At 48.6% G+C, this 23,619-nt stretch overlaps 1 protein-coding gene across 1 annotated transcript in view; it reads right to left on the bottom strand.

Annotated features, from left to right (window-relative positions):
• The window catches only part of CACNA1S (calcium voltage-gated channel subunit alpha1 S), a 753,083-nt gene that overhangs the window by 80,493 nt on the left and 648,971 nt on the right, over positions 1 to 23,619 (bottom strand). Inside the window, exons 35-37 of the mRNA XM_085643164.1 lie at positions 23,185 to 23,281; positions 20,712 to 20,814; positions 19,959 to 20,060 (exon numbers count right to left, since the gene is read on the bottom strand). Coding sequence (XP_085499290.1) covers positions 19,959 to 20,060; positions 20,712 to 20,814; positions 23,185 to 23,281 — 302 coding nt within the window. The remainder of the gene's footprint in view (positions 1 to 19,958; positions 20,061 to 20,711; positions 20,815 to 23,184; positions 23,282 to 23,619) is intronic.

The following is a 23,619-nucleotide window of genomic DNA, read 5'->3' as shown; positions in this document are numbered from 1 at the left end:
TCGCCCCCATTGTTTTAATGTTACTGCTGTGTGTATCCAACAGGCAACAATGTCCTCATTTGCTGTTTGCAATGACATCATGACGAATTAAGAATTAGAGGTAAAAATAACAAGCATTTGCGATGCAATAGGTCTCGCATTTATGCGAGTTTAAGCTATTGGCATTGTAAATAACAATGCCTTTTATTTATGTTTAAAAAAATAAAAATAACAGGCATTGTCATTTACAATGCCAATAGCTTAAACTTGCGTAAATGCGAGACTTATTGCATTGCAAATGCTTGTTTTTGCTTTCCCTCACTTCATATGTCAGCAGGGCACCCGTTTCTCCGACGCTGCGCTCATGTACGATGTTAACAATGCTTGTTTGTTGAGCTTCATGATTTGAGGAGCACGATGCTAACTATGCTTGTTTGTTGAAGCACCGCTCCGTGTTTAGCTAATGGCATTTTCTTTTGCTAAAGCACCACGCATAGCATGTTTAGCTGACGGCAATTTTTAACTTATTTTACCTCTGTTAATTGTAACGCTACAATGTGAGTTACAGCAGTAAATCACCAGCGGCAATTCATCTGCGCCTTGGGGAGGAGAGTATGCCAAAGTGCAGCGGACAATCCTTTGCGCTGTTGGTCAACACACTGGAGTGTAGCGACAGCTGAACAGCCAATAAAAATCCCATGCTCTTAAACAAAATGCTAAACTATTTTCACCTAGTTTTCCCTTGGGCATTGAGACAGTTCACATTTTATTCTGCAGCCTATTGTGCCAAGAGAAAAAACGTAAGTTCTAAAACGTATACATTTGATCCCAAATGTGTGTTTTCTCTTCATAGAATATAAACATCTTTGCAGACCTGCACTGTAATGTAAGGCTATAATTCACTTGAGTGGTTTTATCGATTGCCTTTGGATTTGGGTTTAGTGTTTTTCACAGCCCTACAGTGAAATATACCTTTTAAAACATGGCAGGTTTTTCAGCAGCTTCTTTGTTATACATTATATATTGCACAGAGCACAGACACTTTAAAGGAATTATAAAGATTGCCAAAATGATATTATTTTGATCGCCGAATTCTCGAGGCTTGGGGGATGCAGCAATGCAACAGCTGCATTCACTTGAAATAATTTTACACGAATTCTTACGGAGGTAACAAGGGCTCAACAGCAGGCTGTTGCGTAGAGAAACAGGATGCAAAGAGCACAGGCCAGTGGGTCAAGTGCCTACTGTGGATATATTTGTGTATCTATCAAGATATGAATTTCTAGTTGCAGCTTTTTATCAGCCAATGGGTGAAACATAAGTATTGTGATTGATGCAATGCTGGCAGCCATTGATAAACAAGGGAGAGTATAAAGGGAGTGGTGCACGCGCAGCCGTCGTGCGGCAAAAGTGAAAGTGATCGCGATCAAGCACGGCAAGCGATGCGCTTAATGAGCATGAGGAATGCCATATGGCGCCTCTGCTCAAGCGTGCGCCCGCTCACATGCACTGCAAGCTGTAGCCGGCGGTGGCATTTTTTGAAGCCCTTACAAAAAGTCTCGCCAGACCAGCGCATGTGCTGGATCAGGCGAGACCTAAAAAGCGGTTTCTTTTGGCAACATTAAAGCGTTTTCTTAGCGTGTTTGAAGCGACAGATTTCTCAGCAGCTGCTTATGAATACAGTTACCTGCTCCATTCCCTTTATGCATGGTCTATTCTGCAGCCTGAAAGCCTCACATGCTGACTTCAGAGAATGCCTCAATACAGTGCTACACAGTCGCCCACCCTGGGCCTTTCCCTTATTTGACAAGTGTTCATCATCACTAATTGATACCCATGCACCCTGGGCGCATTAGGTTTCATGCCCTTATCCATGGAGAGGGCGGAGTGTCGCGCCCTCCCACACACCCCTGCTGAGATAATTACCTTTTACGCAGCGCTCCGATACCAAAAGCGCCAAAGGCGTCCAGTGCTTCACTCCTAACAAAGGCCGTTTCTATTAATAAGAAGGCGAAACTGTTCCATAGCAGGCGTGATTCACTGTATGTACAGCTGCTGGGAGTTATTGCAGGATCTCAGTATATAGGTGGAGAATGCTCTCCTTTGATGCTTGGTTATTTCTGTGAATGGATCCTGAAAAGTCGCAGTGTACAGGGTGTCATTGTTTTTATCTGTAGTACGTGAACACTTCTGGGTGGTCGCAAATATTACCAAACAGTGAAACAGGGACACACCGTTCGTAGCTGCTGTCATATATATTTCTGTGAGGTTTTGTCGGATGACTGTATCAAGTCTGTCACTGGGACTTTGGAGAGTGGGGGGAAGAGATGGCTTTATGCCCCAGGTCCTGAACTCTCCAGGGCCTCACTCACCTTCACCCACATTTATTATAGATTTTGAATTGAAAGCAAGCTTGTCACCTTCCTTAATTCTGATGCAGCATGTGTTTCAAGACCATTAGAGGGCACAAGAAGACATGTTTGCTTTTTCACTGAAGTACATTTTTAGGTTGAAGCCTGCCGATAGCACATTGTATTGAAAGACTCATTGGGGACATGTCAATGGGCATTTTGTTTTGTCAATCTTATTTACTTGCTTTCTATTCAATGGTTTTATTTGTTTCAGCTCAACCATTTAATCGTTGTGCCTCATGTGGAGCACAGCTTGTTTACCATGTCTCTGATTGGCTACTTTATGGGAACTTGTTCTTATTTTTCTACACGCACACCATGAGAGAGTATGCATTTCTCCATTCTTTTTTTCCCACTTCTCCCAGCACATTTCTTTTCATAAACATTCATTGAGAGCGTATGCATTTTTACCATGAAGCATGTTTGCTTGTTTCTTGCAGAGCATTAGTTTTCATAAAATTATAAAAATGTAATTTCCCACAACTTTGTCCTGCGAGCCACTCTTATGTATGCTTTCACTTTTATATAGCTTTGCCCTTCAAGACGCTATCCTGTGCACTTTAATCTTGTGTGTTCGCTTCCATACTCCTCCACGATGTGCTGTCTCTATTTGCTTCCCTCCCTACAAACTCCATATTGCTTTCCCCATTCACAACCTCTGCGCTGCTTCGCCTGCACACCCCGTGTTGCATCCACCCACTCTCCATGTTGTTTCCTCTTGCCCTCCAGTTGCTTGTGCAATTTTGTAGGTGCATGCATGTTTAGTGATACGGCCAGCCTTGTAGGCTTTTTTCCTGTTTAGTAGCCATCTTGCACAGCATTGAAAATGATGCGCAGCATGGCTAAAACCATTGGCAAAGTCAAAAGGTCCCAAAGGTAATACCTATTGGGTTTGCCACTGCTTGTTTAATACTTAGAAAGAAGTGCTGCTTATAGCATCTGGCCAAAATGGAAGAAGCATCCAGAGGACCCTGCATTAAATGTTGGCCCCTGGCTCACACTAACGTCTGACACACGGTCTGTCTAATAGGGAATTACAAGTTCCCTACCATCGGCAATATAGGTTCAGATGGATACTCTGCTTCCTCTACTGCTCATATATTTTCAAAGATAGCTAAGCCGCAGACTGAAACCAGGGAGCCATTTATCACACTGTTAAAGCAGCAGGAAGTGTTACATATTCCTTGTGGCTGCCTCATAAGACTCCTTAATGCATGAGAATGTCCATCAGAATATTGTCTGTTTTTCAATACTCATACCATTTCAAGGACTTTCAAGGGGAAGAGATGTGGCCTAACTGCAAGAGCTGCTGACGTTGGCTCTGGGGAACCAGGTACAAGTCCTGAACATTATGTGATTCTGGCCAAATCACGTAATCTCCCCCTGCTTACAAAATGAATCTGAGCGTGTGTAATGTGATCTGGTGCTCAGGTAAAGGCTTTGAATTCCCTTGCCCTAAGTTCACGCAGCTGAAGTAAAGTCCTCCAATTTCTTTCGGCCAAGTTCACACTACATAAAAATTCACAAAAAGGCAATAAAACCCTGTCTGTCCATCTGGTGCTTGTTGGAACATACACTATAATGACTTATTGCCATTGCTGCCTCAACTGCACCTTGGATGGAAGCAGTGCAGAAAAAGGGCCATGGACTATGTAGATTCCTAAAAATGAAACTCTGTTTCCAAAGAAACTAGAGAACTAAAGATAATTAAAGAACTGCAATAAATTTCTCTGATTGCCCCTGGCTGCCAGAGCAGGGATGATTGATAATAGCAATGTGTAGGCTCGCCCTTCACCAGTTTTTCCAGCTGCCTTCTAAATATGGTTTCCACTCTATTTATAATGCACTTTTCAATCTGAGTTTTTGTCCAATTACAAAAAGACATACACAATATCCTCTAATGTCTAAGAATCATGCACCCCTTATGAGTGACACAATTGTCAGGAGGATACGCTTTTTTGTGTGACTTACCTCACATCATAACTGCGAACGGGTTAAAGCAGTGAAGCCATTAAGTAAGGTAAAAGCAAGTTGGTAATTCACTGAACCATAATTTAAAGCACAGCACAGGCGAAACATTTACATCTACTCCTTAATAGTAATATTTATCAGGTTTCCTCAAAAGAAAAGAAAGTGTCTTCCTATAATCTCTCACTGATGAGACCCATAGATCCCTCTTGAAAACTCAAATAAAAATTCACAACCTCAACCACTGTCACCATGAGTAGGTCAAAATGTTTATGAATGCAGAGTTTCCAGAATCTCCACCACCTGCACAAAGGCAGGTGTTATATTCACCTCCATCTCCACCAGGGCATCAAACACCTCATCAAACAGGACCAGCAAATCTCAACCTTTCTGAAATAAAATGTGCTAAATACTTCGGTGCAAAGCCAAGCGAAGAAGGGGGCTCCTTTCACGATGGAAGCAATAGGACAGAGGGGGCTATCCACAAAGGTAAACTTACAAGTGGGTATATCTGCACGTGTATATTTACTCTTAGACTGTGTAGTAAATTTAGTACAATAGGCTAGTCACCGTTTACGAGTGTAAATTTACTACGAAGTGTAGACTCAAATGTCTCCTCCACCCTGAATGCAGGGGTGGAGCCCAACTTATGAGTGTAAAGTTACTACTTGCAACTATTCACACATAGGTGCAGATCTCCATCACCAGGGTGCTTATCACCCTACGGTGAAGTGCAAAGAACAGTTTAAAAGTGTATTAAAGTTTAAAAATAGAAATAATTTATTTAAGATATATATTAATGTAAATTGTTTAAAATATTTATTTTTAACATAGAACAAAAATGCAGCATTCTTAACTTAATTTTGAATTGATTATTTAATTATTTTGTATATATTAAACAAAAATTATTTTCCTATGATTCAAATAAAATTCCCACTTAAAGAACAACATTTATATTTACTTCTTAAGTAGAAAACAGATTAAAAGTTACATACAGAATAAATGTAATCCAGTTTTTAATTAAAAAAGGTTAAAATGTTATATAAGAAAGTAATAATTATGTTTTATTTCATATATATTTTTAACATTATATTTTATTTATGTAGATTTTTAAAATATTAACATAAGGTAACTTGATTTAACATTAATTCCTTTTGGCTTTTATTTTATGCTCCTGCCTCCATTATGTATTATTTTCTTGCACTGTTGCAGCACCAGTGGTTGGCAAAGTGTGGTGCTGGACCTTTATGTCTGTTTATGGTGCTTTGTGTCTGTAGTAACTATATAAGTGCAGTCTGTGAATAGGAATAGGCTTAATCTTTTGTGAGTAGGTGCATATCCCTAAATCTAAATCCCTCCACAACCCTCCTTTAAAGCCTCTTTGCTCCTCCCTTAACCCATCTCCATTAGTAGGTATCTCCAATTTCCCAGCCCCGTTCTCCTGGCCCACCCACATTTCCTATTAAAATGAGTGCCTAATTGTGCGGAGATAGGAGAGGTGGAGGCGGTGACATCTGTATGTAGGTTTGTGATTAGCATTTTGCAGTACATTAGTAATTCTATTGTCGTACTACTATACGTACCACAAAATGTAGTTTGTGAATAGGCCTCATAGTCTCACTGATTGACAATTCATTTTTGAATCAGTATCACATCTCACAAATTCCTTGTAACTCTGGGGAGAACAAAAGCTGCACTTTCTGGTGAGTTTCGAACATATCCACATATTGATACTGTTAAAAATAGGGTTGCTGTTGGCTAGGGTATGTACCTAAGCCAGGCTAAACCCACCACTCTAGTCAGGGTAAGGGAGTTACCCACCCAAGATAACCTCTGCTCACCCTCTTGGTATCTTGGCAGAGCAGTCAGGCTTATCCAGGGGCAATGTGTAATGCATCACACATGGTATATGAAAATATCACTTGTACTATATATAAAACACACAGATCACAATCACATAAATCACTTTGCCACAAGGCGATTGTCATAACAATACAAAGGTCGTAAATCACTTTGCCATAAGGCCATTGTCGTAAACACAACAATTAGTGCAATAAAGCATATGCCATGAACACCATCACAAAAATGCCTAACATCACAGTTCCAGTGCTTGTGATCCTGGCCAGTATAAGGCATACATCATACCCTTAAGGCATGAAATGCAGTAGTTAGGTCACATTTAACACATAAATAACTCAAGGAACAGCATCTGCACTCCTAATCTCAGTGATACTGTAGTGTTATGGTTCCCCAGAGTTCAGGAACACCTGTTACGTTACTCCCAGGAAGGTTTCCCCTCTATGTGGCCAGTTTCTGATTGGGGGCCCCATACTGGGTTCTCCCTGTGTTAGAAAAAATGCACCCCAAGGTAAGTTACCACTGGGTGTGAGGGCACTCACACCTGCACCGGCACAGGCAGTTTGAAGACCTCGCTGGGTCCCCACTCGCACCTTCAGACACAAGGCAGCTGCCGTGGGTAATGGGACTCACCCGCACTCTCGGTGAGACGGAAATCCTTCTGGCTGCCTTGGACCCCCACGGGTCAAACAGCACAGCCCCTGCAATCCCTGGCGCAGATCCTCCTGGCTGCTCCACCCGCGCTCCTCGTGGTGTGTGTACAGCGGTCCCCACATCCCGGGAGAAGCCGCTCTATTAGCCGTGGCTGTGAGGGGTGGGCGCGCCCTTCCTCATCGGGCCCTGCCCACTGCATAACATCAGTGGAGCTCCTCTGTCTGTGGTGAGGTTAATGCCCCTGGGATGTGCTGGGCTCCCTTCGCTGCTGCAGACTCCTCCTAAACTCCATTTTCTATCTTGTCCCAATTGAAAGTTACACAGGTAAAATGTTACAGTACAGATCCAATGATAGCCTGTGGGGCAGATAGCCTCTCAACAGTGAAAAATGAAATAAACAGTATTTCACAATCAGGACCTGTAAAACACACCCGTACACGTCTAGCCTTTCACGTACACTGCACCCTGCCTATGGGCCTACAGGAGGGATGCCTTACATGTAAGAAAAGGGAAGAATAGGGCCTTGCAAGTGGGTGCACTTGCCAGGTCAACATAGCAGTTAACAACTACATGCGCAGACACTACAGTGATAGGTCTGAGACACATTTACAGAGCTACTCATGTGTGTGGCGCAACCAGTGCTGCAAGACCACTAGTTGCATTTGAATTACAGGCCGTGGCACACTTAGTGCAGTTTACTAAGGACTTACCTGTAGATCAAATATGCCAGTCATGGATAACCAATCATAATCACAATATTTAAAGAGAGCTTATTCACTTTAGCAATGATCAGAAGTGGTAAAGTGCCCAGAATCCTACACCCAAAAAACACTGGATCAGAAACATAGAAGGCAAAAGGCAAAAGGTTTGGGAATGAACCTGTAAAAAGGGCCAGGGCTAACAGATATCCACTCATCTATAAATGCGGTAAGACTGCATTTTCATAAAACTTCAACGTGTTATGTTTAAGCATGCTGTGAGCATCTGCATACACTTCCCTTTTTAATATTAAATAATAGTCTGATGGCAAATTATCATTACAGGCACAAATCTTCTAACTGTCACACAATTTCTCAAAAATTGTTTTTAGCAGGAGACTGGTAGAACCAGTAGATGTCTCACAGGAGCCATTTTCTCCTCAGCCCAGTACCCTTGCAGGTGCAAATGAATCTTTGAACAAGAGCTATGCCATTATATTCAGTTGTCACACTTGATATTGAAAAGTGTATTGTTTGTGAAATTTCAAGTAGGATAAAGTAAATTATTATTAAATTCCATAAAATAAAATGTTTCAAGCCTATACAAATAATGAGTAAAATACATTTGCAATTCATGATTACTCAATGCCAAAGTTGCAATTCTTTCCTTCACAACATCGAAGGGCCCACTTGCCTGCACTGGTGGATATAATGAATGGTAGGGGTTTTGTCCATCAACATCAAAACCTGCCTAGTACCCATGGAAGACAACTCATCTGAGTCAAACTGATCATCCTGAGCTCCAACAAAATAATGTGGAGATGCCTCGAACTTTCTGACCAAACACACACTTGGCATTTTCCTCCCTGGGGGTGAAGAAGACGCAGTGGGAGATCATTTGTCCTGGTTTCCTAATTGGATTATTGCCCCGTTTCCACCACACCTTATCCCAGCTAATACTTGGTCTCAATATACAAGCTATGTATGTTTTCAATGTTATGAAAATTGAGTTCTAAGTCAACACTGAGAAAAGAATTCCTCAGCACTGACTGTAGGCTGATCAATGTGAAACACTGAATCCACGAAACATCTTCTCTGGTAAGAGTAAAATAATTCTCTCTATAGAAGTGATGAACAATGAGTGTGTCCCTGAGGACATCCCTTGAACAATGCTAAAAGAGGGTCCTAGACTCATTTGTCACCCCTATTTAGTCAAGTACAGTCACCCACTCCACCACCTGCAGGGTGCTCTCCGTTTCCCTTTGAATGTCAGCTGTTTGCCGCCTGCACAGTGAATGGAAGACTGGCTGCTTTAAATACCTGGTCTAACCTTCACTCTTTCACTACTATGCAGTTCTTAATGCAGGCACAGGTTTGTGCATGCACTTGGAACAGTACATATCTTGTTTACAGGGCACGGTCAAAGTTTGAACTCCCTACAAACGCAGAAGAGGGGCCACCTCAGCCTGCAGGTTTAGGAACACCTGTGAGATTAGCAAATTGGATTATGAAAAACCAGACTCTTTCTTACTGCTGCTAGAATTTAAGCCAATTCTACCATCTTAGACTTTTTCCTTATTCATGTACTTACTGAACAGTCTGTAGTATAACATTGACTTAATTTCTAATTTGCTCATTTCAAGAATTAAAAGTATCATAAGGTTCTTGTGAATTCTACCTAGCTGATGATGCAACTGTAGCTAAAGCCACTTATACCGTCTCCTGATTAATGTGTCCTCAGCCCCTTGAGGATTCCAGCTTGAGACTGCCTTGCAGACGTACACCTTTAATCTCCAAGACATTTCCACCTCTCTAAAATCATTCAGACATCTCAAAAGTCAACTTTCCCACCATATACAATCTCCCCAACCAGAAGAAAGACCAAATTCTTGGATTGGAAATCTAATGTAAAATCAGACAACCCAAGTCAGGAGTGATGTCTCATAGCTAGGAAAATGAGAAAACCATGTGCAAAAGACTCAACTGAGTCAATACAAAGCACAATATTTTATTCTAACAAATGGATACCACCAGCCGCCGCCTGTCCCAAAGATTCTGCCTAGTCCTGAAGCAAGTGGTCTATATCTTTCTCTGACAAATACCACAATGAATACCGGTATCAAGCCAAATTACTGACTTTTTTCACTGACTACAATGCTAACGTGATAAAAGGAAATATTTATTTTGCCTTAGCACCCATTCCTTGCCAGTTCCTGTTACACAAATTAGGGAAAGGAGTAGAACCTCCTCCTCTGCAATTAGCCGTATGAACCACTAGAGCGTCTGGTACTGGGTAACGGGTAAGGTAAACTGGAGCATTCATCTCATAGACCTATTACTGGATAATCCATTTTACCTATGGAACATAGCCTTACAAATAGCAGGTACCAGAGCTGGATTTTACCTCTATACGCAATGAGTTTAGTTTTTAAAGGCCTCTTCAAATGGAATTAGGTGTGCCATCAATATCCTTACTTAATAGTGCCGGGCCCTCAACATCTTACAAACAATGGATTTTTGACTGAATTTCCGAACACCTATTTCAATGGGTATATGTGTCAGTCTTTAATGTTACCTTATTGCATTTACGGTAACTCTTGAGATAATAAGGGTCATTTTTGGTTATGACAGGTGGCCCATCGTCTCACCCGGACAAGAATAATTTCTAAAGTGGGAGTCTGTTTTTGGAAAACAAAAAAAATCACCGACCCAAAATCAGGCAGTTTCTCTCTTTATATGAGGGCATTGAGAAAAATACTCTTCCCCAAACACCAAACCTAACAAGGCAGCCCTGGCCAGGGAAATCTATAGAGAGTTGCCTCGTCCTAAATAAGGCAGGTTGTTGGACCCGGCCTCGTGGCGTGGTCCTTAACCCCCTGGATTGTGCCCGTTCCCCGCCCCGGCCGTCACGGGCCACCCGTCTGAACTGCACCAAGGCCCTTCACCCGGAGCTGCACGTGGACGCATACTCCTCGTGGCTCCGCCATCTTGTGGGCATCCACGTCACACCGTGCACCAGCCGGCGCGACCCCGCTCAACCCGGCCTCGACCCCAGCGAAGCCCCGACATCGAGGCACCACGAACTAGCCAGGGGGTGCCACAGGAACCATTCATCGCCCCCGGCGGAGGACAGTATCGATGGGACCCCCAACTGTCCTCCCCTCTCGAGGTGTGATCGCCCTGCAACTCCCATGGGCCTGGCGCCTCTCCTGCTGGGCGTCTGGCCGCCTCCACCCGGCCACTCCGCCCCCTCGGGCGCATAGGTCCGGACATCAAAGGGCTCCAGACCTATATCTGGGGCGACCCCACCACAGCTCGGCAGTTGTATCCCGGAGTCGAGAGCCCTGCTGATTGAATCGCGGCTGACCCTACGGAGAAGAACTCTTGTCGGAACCATCACGAGCCCTGCTGACTGCGTCGCGGCTCCCTCCTGTGAACCCTTTTCTGAACCACCTGGAACATCGGAGCCCTGCAGACGCCGTCGCGGCCCAACCTCGCTGGAACCTTCCTCGGAGCCCTGCTGACGACGTCGCGGCTCGAGCTGAACAGAGACCATCTTGAGAGCCCTGCTGATTGAATCGCGGCTCTCCACGAACTGTACGCCAGAGCCCTGCTGACGCCGTCGCGGCTCGACCCCTCCGAGATCGGAGGTCCTCCAGCGTGAGGATAAGAACTGGGCCCCAGGTACCCTCGTACCACATTCCTGCCAAAGACTGTCCCGCTACCCCTACCCTTCCAAAGAGACATTGAGACTTTTGGTGGATCCCTCGATCCCTTCGTGTAAATATTGAGCTCGTAACCTTTTATTGATGATAAAGAATTGCTTGTCTTGAGACAACCTCCTTGAGTCCGGTGTGGTGGTGTTACTGTGCTAGTACGGGATAGGAGAAGGATCTCTCAGGAGACTTCTCGGCAGCGCTCGGCTACTTCGTGCAGTGAGAGGGCCCCCCCCTTGGTGGTCTCACCGACTCCTCGGGGTCCGCCTTCCAACATTTGGTGGCCAGCGACGGGATCCGAGCCGAACGCAGTACGTACCAGCCAGTACCCACTAGCTACCCATCCAAACGAATAGCATCATGAGCAGCCAGGAAAACAACGCGACAATGGAGTTCCAGCCCGAACGGCTGGAAGAATATACGCACAAAGAATTAAAACAGTTCTGCAGAGACAAAGGCATTGCAACCACCAGCCTCGGTACCAAGGAAGAGATGCAGAAAGCTCTGAGGGCATGGTTGGAGGCTGGGGCAGGCCCCTCCCAGGAAGAAGGGCCCTTGCCCCTGACGGAGACCACAGCAACCGCACTGACCCCGGCAACCGGAGGAAGAAAGAGCCTAGAGGAAGAAATACGAGAGCGGGAAAAGGTCCGGAGCCACGAACTAGAGCTCGCCCGACTGCGGCTGGACGGCGAACTCCAGCTGGCAGAAAAGAAACTGGCCCTCGAGCAGCTACGCCTTCAAGAAGAAATAGAAGAGAAGAGACGACACCGGGAGTTGGAGGAAAAGAAACTAACTCTTGAGCACGAGCGCAGTCTCAAGGAGCTCGAGATCAAGGCCAAGAACGGAGGGACCAACACCCCCAGTACTAGAGACACTCTACCGCCCCCCGAGGCCAAGGTGCATATCCCGAAGGAGGTCGTCAAGGAGTATTACAAGAATGACGATATCCAACAATGGTTCAAGGCATACGAGGTGGCCATGACCTCCCATCGGGTGCCCCGAAAAGACTGGGGCGCAGGCCTGTGGGGGCGATTCCTGAGTGAAGGGCGGGACACGCTGCTCCAGCTACCGGAGGAGGTGATGACCTCCTACGATCACATGAAGGAGGCCCTGCTCACCCGATACGGGCTAACAGCGGAGATGTACCGCCAGCGGTTCCGAGACTGCAAGAAAATCCCGGGTACCACATGGGTGGAATATGTGGACTTTTTCAGTCGGGCCCTAGAAGGGTGGATCAAAGGCAGCAAAGTAACCACCTACGGACAACTGGTCGACCTCATCGTCTGGGAACACCTTTCCAATAATTGCTTCGTGGAACTGAGACAGCACCTCCTCGACAGCAAAATGACCGACCCGCGAAAACTTGCCGTCGAGGCCGATCGATGGGTCAACTCCCGGGTCCCCCGGAGCTCAATGGGGGAGTACCAGAGGAACCCCAACGGACCCCCACGCCAGCGCGGTGGGGGGGGAGGGCCGAACAGGAACCGAGACCCTCCCGCTGGGGCCCCCAGGAGCCCCCCTCGAGGGCCACCGCAGCCACCTCTCTCCCCGAGCCTAGCGCGAAGGGTGGGCCCGGCCCGACCCGGACCACGGCCACCCGTGACCTGCTATGGCTGCCAACAAACCGGACACTTTGCCAGCGACCCGGCCTGCCCCCTGAACCAAAGAAACGGGGCCGGCGGGCCCCCGCCCCGGCAGCTGACAGCCGCCGCCTTGGGGGGAGAGGAGGAAGAAGAGGCCCTCGACCGAGAAAACACTGAGTGGGAGCCGGCAGCCATGTCCCTGGTCTGCCTGGGTAGCCGAGAGATGGTACCCTGCACCCCCATCCCAACCAACACCCAGAAGTACCGGCAGCAGGTCACGGTCAACGGACAACGGGCCGAAGCCCTTCGCGACACCGGCGCCAGTATCACCGCTGTCCGCTGCCACCTGGTGACCCCTGAACAGATTCTACCGAATGTGCTGTGCCCGGTGCGGACGGCCGACAACAGTGAAAGCCTATGCCAGATGGCCCTGGTCCCCTTCGAGTGGGGAGGGGTGACGGGCCTGCTGAAGGTGACGGTGCGCGACGACGCCCCGGTCGACTGCCTCCTGGGGAACGACTTGGAGAGTTCCCCCTGGGCTCAAGTAGAACGACGAGAGCACCTCCGAATGTTGGGACTGGCTGATTGGGCCTGCGCCATCACCCGGTCCATGACCGCCCAGGCCCCCCGCTCCTCCTCGACCTCCGGGACGGCCCGACCCAAGGGGCTCACACCCCCTCCCGCCAGCAGCGAGGAGGAGGCGGACACCGACCCCGGGCCCAGCGAATCCTCCCCCGAAGACATGGCTTCTCCGAGCGCCCTACCAGAACTGACGCAATGGCAACATGAAGGGGGCCCCACCCGAGAGCAGTTCCAGCAAGAGCAACAGTCCTGTCCCTCTCTCGAAGGGGTCCGACAGCAGGCGACCGCGCAAGCCAACGGTGACCAGACCGGCACCCACTGGATCTACTGGGCCGAGGGCCTGTTGTACAGTGAACAGAAAGTGGCAGAACTCGGGGCCGGCCGCGTGTTGGTGGTGGTCCCCCTCCGCTTCCGGGAGTTCCTTCTCAACCTGGCCCATGATGTGCCCCTCGCCGGACACTTGGGGCAAGACAAAACGTACAGTCGTCTGGTGACCCACTTCTACTGGCCTCGGATGCGGAGAGATGTGGACAACCACTGCCGGTCCTGCCAGACCTGCCAAGCCAGCGGGAAGACGGGGGGTCGGGTCAAGGCCCCCCTCCAGCCCTTTCCCGCCGTCAGCACCCCGTTTGAACGAGTCGGAATCGACATTGTGGGACCCCTGGACCCCCAAACCGCCCTGGGCCACCGCTTCATCCTGGTCCTCGTGGACCACGCCACCAGGTACCCGGAGGCGGTCCCGCTCAGAACTATAACGGCCCCTGTGGTAGGCCGGGCCTTGATGGGGATCTTCTCCCGAGTGGGATTCCCCAGCGAAGTGGTGAGCGACCGTGGCACGAACTTTATCTCCAGGTACATGCGGTCCCTGTGGCAACAATGCGGGGTCACATACAAGTTCACGACCCCATATCACCCTCAGGGGAACGGGCTGGTTGAGCGGTTCAACCGAACATTGAAAGGGATGATCCAGGGCCTGGAAGAACCCCTCAGGCGGAAATGGGATGTCCTGCTGCCCTGCCTCCTGTTTGCCTATCGGGAGGTCCCGCAGAAGTCCCTGGGGTTCAGCCCGTTTGAACTATTGTATGGGCACCCGGTCCGCGGACCACTCAGCCTGGTCAAGGAGGGCTGGGAGATGAAGCCCCGAGGCGCCCCTCCTGACGTCTACCGATACCTCCTGACCCTCCGAAACCAGACCCGCAAGTTCCGAGCCATAGCCGAAGCCAACCTCGAGGCCAGCCAGGAGGACATGAAGCGGTGGTACGATCGCAACACTTCTACGGTAGAATTCGAGCCAGGTCAGAAAGTATGGGTCATGGCCCCGGTCGAACCCGGCGCCCTCCAGGACAAGTGGACCGGGCCCTTCAAGGTGGTGGAGAAGAAAAGTCCCGTCACCTACCTGGTCGATCTGGAGTCCCCCCGGAACCCCCTCCGGGTCCTACATGCGAACAGGCTAAAACCCCACTTCGCCCGGACCGAACTGAGCCTGCTGCTGGCGACCGACGAGGGGAGCGAGGACGACTCCGAGCCCTTGCCCGACCTCTTGCAATCCGACAGTCACGATGGATCGATCGAAGGGGTCCAACTCGCCTCGTCCCTGACCCCGGAGCAGCGCAACGACTGCCAGCGATTACTGCGGGACTACGCAGCCCTCTTCTCTCTCACCCCGGGGGTGACCCACTGGTGCGTCCACGACGTCGACACCGGGGAGAACCCCCCCATACGACACAGAGCCTACCGGGTGCCTGACCGAGTGCGGGCCTGCATCCAGGCCGAAGTAGCGAAGATGCTGGCCCTGGGGGTCATCGAGCCTTCCGACAGCCCGTGGGCCAGCCCTGTCGTCCTGGTGCCCAAGGCCGCAGCTCCCGGTCACCCCCCGGAGTTGCGATTCTGCGTGGACTACCGAGCCCTGAATGTAGTAACCAAGACAGACGCACACCCGATACCCCGGGCCGACGAACTGATCGACCGCCTAGGGGCCGCTCGCTACTTGAGCACGCTGGACCTCACCGCCGGGTACTGGCAAATCCAGCTCACCCCCGGCGCCCAAGAAAGATCCGCCTTTTCGACCCCGGATGGGCATTACCACTTTCGGGTGATGCCCTTCGGAATGAAGAACGCCCCGGCCACCTTCCAAAGACTGGTGAACAAGGTTTTGGCCGGGCTTGAGGCCTTCAGCGCGGCCTACTTAGTTGACATTGCCGTGTACAGCAACCACTGGGCCGAGCACCTTCTCCACCTGAAGGCCGTCCTGGCCGCCCTTCAGCGGGCCGGGCTCACAATCAAGGCCAGCAAATGCCAAATCGGCCACGGATCCGTGACCTACCTGGGCCATCAAGTGGGGAGCGGGCAGGTGGCCCCCCTCCAAGCAAAGATAGATGCCATCCAGACCTGGGAACCCCCCACTACCCAGACCGCTGTCCGGGCCTTCCTGGGCCTCACCGGATACTACCGGCGGTTTATCCGAGACTATGGGAGCATTGTTGGCCCCCTCACAGAGTTAACGTCCAAAAAGCAGCCCAAGAAGGTACACTGGACACCCCGCTGCCAAACAGCCTTCGACACCCTAAAGACAGCCATGTGTACTGCTCCGGTGCTGCAGGCCCCGGACTACCAGAAGGAGTTCGTGGTACAGACGGACGCCTCCGAGTATGGGATCGGGGCCGTCCTATCCCAAGCCGACGAAAAGGGGCTCGACCGACCAGTGGCCTTCATCAGCCGACGACTACTGCCCCGAGAGCAACGCTGGAGCACTATTGAGCGTGAGGCCTTCGCTGTGGTGTGGGCCCTCAAGAAGCTCCGGCCCTACCTCTTTGGCACCCACTTCCGGGTCCAGACCGACCACCGGCCCTTGCAATGGCTAATGCAAATGCGGGGCGAGAACCCCAAGCTGCTGCGGTGGTCCATCTCGCTACAAGGGATGGACTTTGACGTCGAACACCGGCCCGGCAATGACCACGCCAACGCCGACGGCCTGTCCCGCTTCTTCCGCCTTGACGAGGAGAATCCCCAAGGAGATGGGTGACTCTCCATGCCTTCGGCTGGGGGGGACGCCTGTTGGACCCGGCCTCGTGGCGTGGTCCTTAACCCCCTGGATTGTGCCCGTTCCCCGCCCCGGCCGTCACGGGCCACCCGTCTGAACTGCACCAAGGCCCTTCACCCGGAGCTGCACGTGGACGCATACTCCTCGTGGCTCCGCCATCTTGTGGGCATCCACGTCACACCGTGCACCAGCCGGCGCGACCCCGCTCAACCCGGCCTCGACCCCAGCGAAGCCCCGACATCGAGGCACCACGAACTAGCCAGGGGGTGCCACAGGAACCATTCATCGCCCCCGGCGGAGGACAGTATCGATGGGACCCCCAACTGTCCTCCCCTCTCGAGGTGTGATCGCCCTGCAACTCCCATGGGCCTGGCGCCTCTCCTGCTGGGCGTCTGGCCGCCTCCACCCGGCCACTCCGCCCCCTCGGGCGCATAGGTCCGGACATCAAAGGGCTCCAGACCTATATCTGGGGCGACCCCACCACAGCTCGGCAGTTGTATCCCGGAGTCGAGAGCCCTGCTGATTGAATCGCGGCTGACCCTACGGAGAAGAACTCTTGTCGGAACCATCACGAGCCCTCCTGACTGCGTCGCGGCTCCCTCCTGTGAACCCTTTTCTGAACCACCTGGAACATCGGAGCCCTGCAGACGCCGTCGCGGCCCAACCTCGCTGGAACCTTCCTCGGAGCCCTGCTGACGACGTCGCGGCTCGAGCTGAACAGAGACCATCTTGAGAGCCCTGCTGATTGAATCGCGGCTCTCCACGAACTGTACGCCAGAGCCCTGCTGACGCCGTCGCGGCTCGACCCCTCCGAGATCGGAGGTCCTCCAGCGTGAGGATAAGAACTGGGCCCCAGGTACCCTCGTACCACATTCCTGCCAAAGACTGTCCCGCTACCCCTACCCTTCCAAAGAGACATTGAGACTTTTGGTGGATCCCTCGATCCCTTCGTGTAAATATTGAGCTCGTAACCTTTTATTGATGATAAAGAATTGCTTGTCTTGAGACAACCTCCTTGAGTCCGGTGTGGTGGTGTTACTGTGCTAGTACGGGATAGGAGAAGGATCTCTCAGGAGACTTCTCGGCAGCGCTCGGCTACTTCGTGCAGTGAGAGGGCCCCCCCCTTGGTGGTCTCACCGACTCCTCGGGGTCCGCCTTCCAACACAGGTTGAATGTCACTTTGACTTGTGTCCCTGTGGCAGAGCAGATGGGTTTCAGGCCAGAGGTTTCTGACAGAGGAGCCAGCCGAAGCATACACAGCTCATCCTCAGACTCTATGATGGGGAATCCACAATTTTGCTGGGGCAAGAGTATTGCCGATTTTAAGGCTGTGTTTCCCACTCCACAAAATCTCAAAATTACCCCAAAAAGTACTTTTGCTTACAGTGAGCGTGAATCGTAAGGCATACCAAAAACTCAAACTTGCATGACCAGTGTATGTGGCTCTTAGCCCTGAAACATGGGTGTACTCAGGACTCCTGAAACCTTGGGCTTGGAAAAGGGAACCTGAAGAGGTAAAATGAGGTGGTGCCTACATGCTCTCCTGAGCCATGATTCTAGAATATAAAGGTATATAGGGCCCAGCGCTCCCAGGAGCTAGCTTGAAAGAGAACAGGAATGGATAGAATAGTATCCAGGGGCGGCTCATCCGCTAATGCATCGGCCCCTGCCCTGTGAGCAGGTGAAAAAGGAAAAATAAAATGATAATATCGCATTGTTATTATCATTTTATTTTTCCGTCCTTGCTAAGATGGTTTGGGGCGGGGCTGGCTGTGTCAGAGGAGCAGGGGGAGGAGTGGTGGCGCTCTATAAGTGAGCATGACAGCTTGGCTGACCATCTTCGGCCGGCAAATAGTCATGCGCACTTTTGCATGTTCTCCACGGGGCTGTGTTGCACAGCCTGGGTGCAGAACATACCCAGGCTCCCAGTCCCTCTCTGACTGCCGAACCATGGTGCAGAGACCAATCACAACGCTGCTATCAGTGGCGTTGTGATTGGCTAAAGGAGTCTGGAAGCCTGGGTGCTTCTTGCTCCTTTCCCCTGGAGTCCTGTAAGTGCCCGAAGAGGACAGAGAGGCAGTGGCACACAGTTGATTTAAATGTCATTTATGAGCTCCTGTCATCTGAGGTCAGCAGAAGAAGCCGTAAAGAATTGATCAGCGCGTTTTAGATGGACCCTACTATCCAGCTATTCAGGTACAGTGGCAGCAACAATTCTAGCTGTTAAAGTGGCGGTTCACTATGCTATTGACCAACTAACCAAGAAAAATGGAGGATCAGTGGGTCCGGGGTACAGGTTTGGTTGTTTTGGGTAGCCTTTCAATAAGTATACAGTAGAGGTTTCAATGGCAGTTCTAGAGGTCACTGCAGATGTGACGAGACAGGTCAATGTGTAGACAATCCAATAGGGCTATAGTTTAACAACATCTTGGTAACAAAGGTCCAAATGCCAACTGTATTCGTTGGGTGTAATAATCATGCCAGGGACACACCAATACATGTGAACATCTTTGTGTAGTGTGCATCTACCCTAGTAGAATGATTTTAAAAATCGAAATTTACTTGTGTCTGCCTTGTATCAGTGTGTTCTTTTTCCATTCTCATTTCCCAATATCAGAGTTGAATTTTGAAGAAGCAGTGTGTAACTGTAATGCATGGAATTTCCAACCCATCTCCTGGCTTTTATTTTACTAAAGTAACTAAGAGCTTTAACATCCCCCACCTGAAAAGTATGCAAACTATGTTATGTGGGTATCTGGTTGAATGTAATTATCCCACTAAGGTGTTTTTTGTTGCAACTAAAGATAGAAGTTATTATACTCGAGTACAACCATCATATGTTCTCTGTCAATATGAGATATTCCAGCAAAAATCTGTTCCATCCACAAATATTCCCTTTTTCAGTCATTGGAGGGAAGGGCACAGATAAACCTCATTCTCTTAAACTTATGTTGGGACAAGACAGAAAGTGTATTTAGAACTTCGACATTCTCTAAAGCAGGAAAGTTATTTTTTTGAATAACCCATGTTCATGCCTTTCTCCAAAACTGCTTAGTCCAATTTGTAATTCCCGAGTGAGTAGCGTATTGGGCTAAACCATGTACCAATGGTCAAGCCCTAGTTATCCATTAATTGCCTATTCACATGCACATTCCCCGTCATTAAGAATGTCTTTCAGTTTTGCAGCAAGACAGTCTCCCTCATTAGCTCGTCTTGCTTTGAGCAGTCAGGGTCTTCAAAATGAGAAAATGTCAGCCTAAGCGCTGGTTTCATCTACCTATTTGACTCATGTCGGCACCAAACTATTTCCTTCAGCCGTCCCCTTCCCCAATGAATCATAAACCTCTTGATGGCCAATCGCTAATTTCTGTAAAGAATATTAGATATTGTACCAGTCACCAGGTAAATCTCTGCACATCTCTTTAGCCTAAAGCTCTATATCATAGAAACAAGACATTGATTGATAATACCTCCTATAGGTGGAATGACTTGGTCAAGCAGTTTCATGCTTGTTCTCTTCCAGATTTTCTTGATGATAGCTCGCAGCTCCTCATTAGCCTGCTCAAAGTTACCTATCAAGACAAAGACAATGATGTATTCAGTTTCTTTGGAAAAAGGACTAGATAGTTCACTTCAGGGCTAGGACGTTGTAAGGGCAGCAGTACTCAGCAGGCTGTCGGATAGAATAGTGAAGCTAAAAATATCACATGGGTGGAAAATTGTATCTATAATATCGAGGTCAAAATATCGAGAAGGAAAGTGCAAATAGGTAAGTATAACTTTACTATTTTTAACTCCACATCTACGTACCTTAAAGATATATATATATCATCAAGGCACATATATGTGGAGTTAAGTATAGTAAAACTTTGCTTACCCATATAAACTTACCTTCACCATATTTTTGACCTTGAGATTCTTGACACAATATTTTGTCCACACGATATTTTTAACTCAATATTTTGTCCAAACACCACTCAGCAGGATCAGGAACAAGACAGACAAATGACTGAGGTGTCATCACTGAATGACACTGCCCAGCCCCTTCTAACAGCACAAGCGGATAAGGAAATATCTGAACTTCCCTGTTGATCAATTTATTTCTGTATAGGATGGGTACCACAATTTATTTTAGGTTAAACTCACTGTCAGCAATTTTCACCAACTGCAAATACAATATAAAATGGGGAAGCAGACCTTGACAAATTGAGATTTCTTCTTACCTTCTGTTTTGATTTTGAGGGCTGTCCTGACGAGCGCGAAAAGTGTAGCATTGAAGGTGACAGTGCCGTCGCTGTTCAGCGGCATGTTCATGCTGACTAGGCGCTGGGAAAAAACAGACACATATAAGTCACATTTCAGGTCACAGACACATCTGCAAAGCTTTGTGTGGCTCAAAGTACAGTAATACCAGGGAACCCTCATTCAGGGGAAGAGCTGACCAACTGCCGTCATTGACGTATCTTCAGCACAAACAGCTGCATTGACCCATTGCATCACAGAGAATCTTGAAACTCAGAGGAATGAGTTCTGTGGCAAAGCATCTAGCAGCAAGAAGCAAACGGGTGCTTAGAAAAGGCAACCGCCGTCCAAAGTTGCGAAATGACCAAGAACTTACAAGCATCGTCAAGAGGCTGCACCAGCGCAAAGACACTGGGGTGGGTACTTAGCTTGTTTCGTTGGGTGATTTGACTGGGCACGATTAAAAACCTAAGCTGCAAGACCGCCAGGACCATGACCCTGCTGCAGCCTCTTCTTGGTGCTAGCACTGCCCCATCTTACCTGTGGCAGATGCCATTGGTTAGTGCAGCGTGCACACCTCTGTTGGACCAGGGTAGATACAGTTATCTGCAATTGGTCGGCCTTGCAGAAGCACAGCATCTGGACGTGCCTGCTTCCACTGACAGCAACGCTGGCAGGCACATCCTGCCTGCCAAATCTTTCTATGACTTAAAAGGGACTGTGACATTGAACCTGAACCGGAAGGGTGTGGAATTCCGGAAACTAACAAGTGACTGTGGGTAACGTGCATTCCAATATCGGCCCCTAGTACCAGATAGACCCCCCTTTCTAAGGTGAAGGGCCAATGCGCTTTACCAACTGAGAATGTCCCTGAGATTTCTCTGTGTACTGGGCCCATTAGCACCCACAGGCAATGCCTGCTGTAATTTACGCTCAGTAGTTTGTAGTTGTGTCTTCATTAATAAAGTATTTGTCTTTTTAACAAAGGCTCAGTCCAGTGATTTACTAATGATAATTTGCTGCTGAGTCAATTGCTACTAGGAGTGAATTTGGTGAACAGTGTTGGGGCCTACAGTAAGGTTAAGCCTCAGGATACCAGTGGTGATCAACCCGGAATCACCCAAGCTGAGCTGAGTAACCTTGGAGTCCCAGGACACCAGAAAACATTCCAACAAAGAGTCTTGGTAAAGGAATTTTATGGTGAGCTTTATAGGAAGATGGAGGTTAATTTGCAGAGTTGTGGATTATTCTCAGAAGGAGTAGGTCGTGAGGACTGAGTTTCATCAGTAGAATCCCCCAGGGCACATGATTTGTGTATATAGCAGATCTTTGATTTTAGTCTCTGGTACTCCATTTCGAGGAGTGTAGAAGATGACAACGAAACTGCCCTTGGAAGAGATGTGTGTAGGTCACAGTGCTTAATTGTGAGGTATGGCGGTAGTAGTGGAAGATACACTGGCAAAGTTGAGTGTGTAACAATGAGATAAATCCTAAGACTGAATAAGTGTCTGACTGAATGATCATGTATATACTTTTTGTAGCAGCCAAGCTTGACCTTTGTGTATTGTGGTGTGTATTAACAGAAGGACAAAAAGGGACTTTACATACATCACCTTGATAGGTGAGTGTTGTGGTATTTTCTGAAATCACGATTAATTTTCTTTGAGGAATGCAGTATCTCCTCAATCCCATTCCATTCCATCCCATTGTGAATTTGGACTGAGGGGTATGTGAAGGGGTAGACCAGGGCATACCCTGGACACTACAGCTGTTATTTTGCTAGTGCTCTTGGTGCTGCATTTCCAGCGCCCCGGGTCCAGCCTTCTCCTCGGATCACTGCCATTTGCAGTGCGCCTTGAGACTGTACTGTCCTCAGAACTCAGAGTTTCAGGTGCTGCTGGCTTCAGGCTGCTACGTTCTCATCCACGAGAAAGCCTACAATGGAGGGCAGAGGGGTGGCTGTGAACAGATAGCTATCTTCAGAAGGAGGGAAGACAGCAAAGTCTATGCATTTAGAAGTAAGTACCTTGATATGTGTGAGTGTGTCAGGCAGGTGGTTTGCATTTGTAGCTAATGATGAACAGGGTGTTGTTGACATACAGTGGCAGAGGGACTACCACAAGGCCTGCCAGGGGAGGTTCTGGCTCCTGCACAATCCATGTATCACTGGTAATATTTTAATGAGTGCTGCATCATAACTTTCTGCAAAATTTCATGGATTTTAGTCAATGTCTTTGAAATGTGTACTGTACAATGAACCATTTATTTGACACATCATTTTCGAATGTTTCCTTAGAAAGATTTTCCATTTTCCCATTGTGGCAGGTTTGTGGATCATTGCGTGCTCCACGAACATCAGAGTTAATCATTGAAGCACTGTGGTAGAGTCACAATGGAAGCCAAGGCTGAGCCCTCCTCAATGGCCCCCCGCCATGCCTGTCCCCGAGTCATTACCTTACAAGCGACCCGATGCGGACAGAACTTTCCGAAGCCAAGAGGGGGCTGGATCCGTCTCAACAGTGTCACTACATCCAGATGTTTGATACGCCCTCTGCAGGAAAACAAACACATGTCCAGTGACCATCAATAATAAGGAAGATGATGCCAGATTTCGATATGTAATACAAAGTTCAATTATAAGGTACAGCATACAACCCCACTCCTGGCAAGCACAGGCACTGGATCTATGAGCAATCCCAGAGATGTGAATTAACTGGAGGAGTCGGTCTAATTCATGAAGATGGGAAGATCAGACACAAACTTGAATACCTGTGGTAAGACATTCAAATTGCCAAGCCATGCAAGATGGGTAACCATCCAACTCTTTGAAGAAACTCACTTTAATTTTCTACACTGCTTCAAGCACAGGGACCACGTTCACCAAGAAGT

This window comes from Triturus cristatus, chromosome 1_1, assembly GCF_964204655.1.
Source record: "Triturus cristatus chromosome 1_1, aTriCri1.1, whole genome shotgun sequence".
NCBI lineage: Eukaryota > Metazoa > Chordata > Amphibia > Caudata > Salamandridae > Triturus > Triturus cristatus.
Note: the sequence above shows the minus strand (reverse complement) of the source record. Positions and strands in the feature narration are given on the sequence as shown.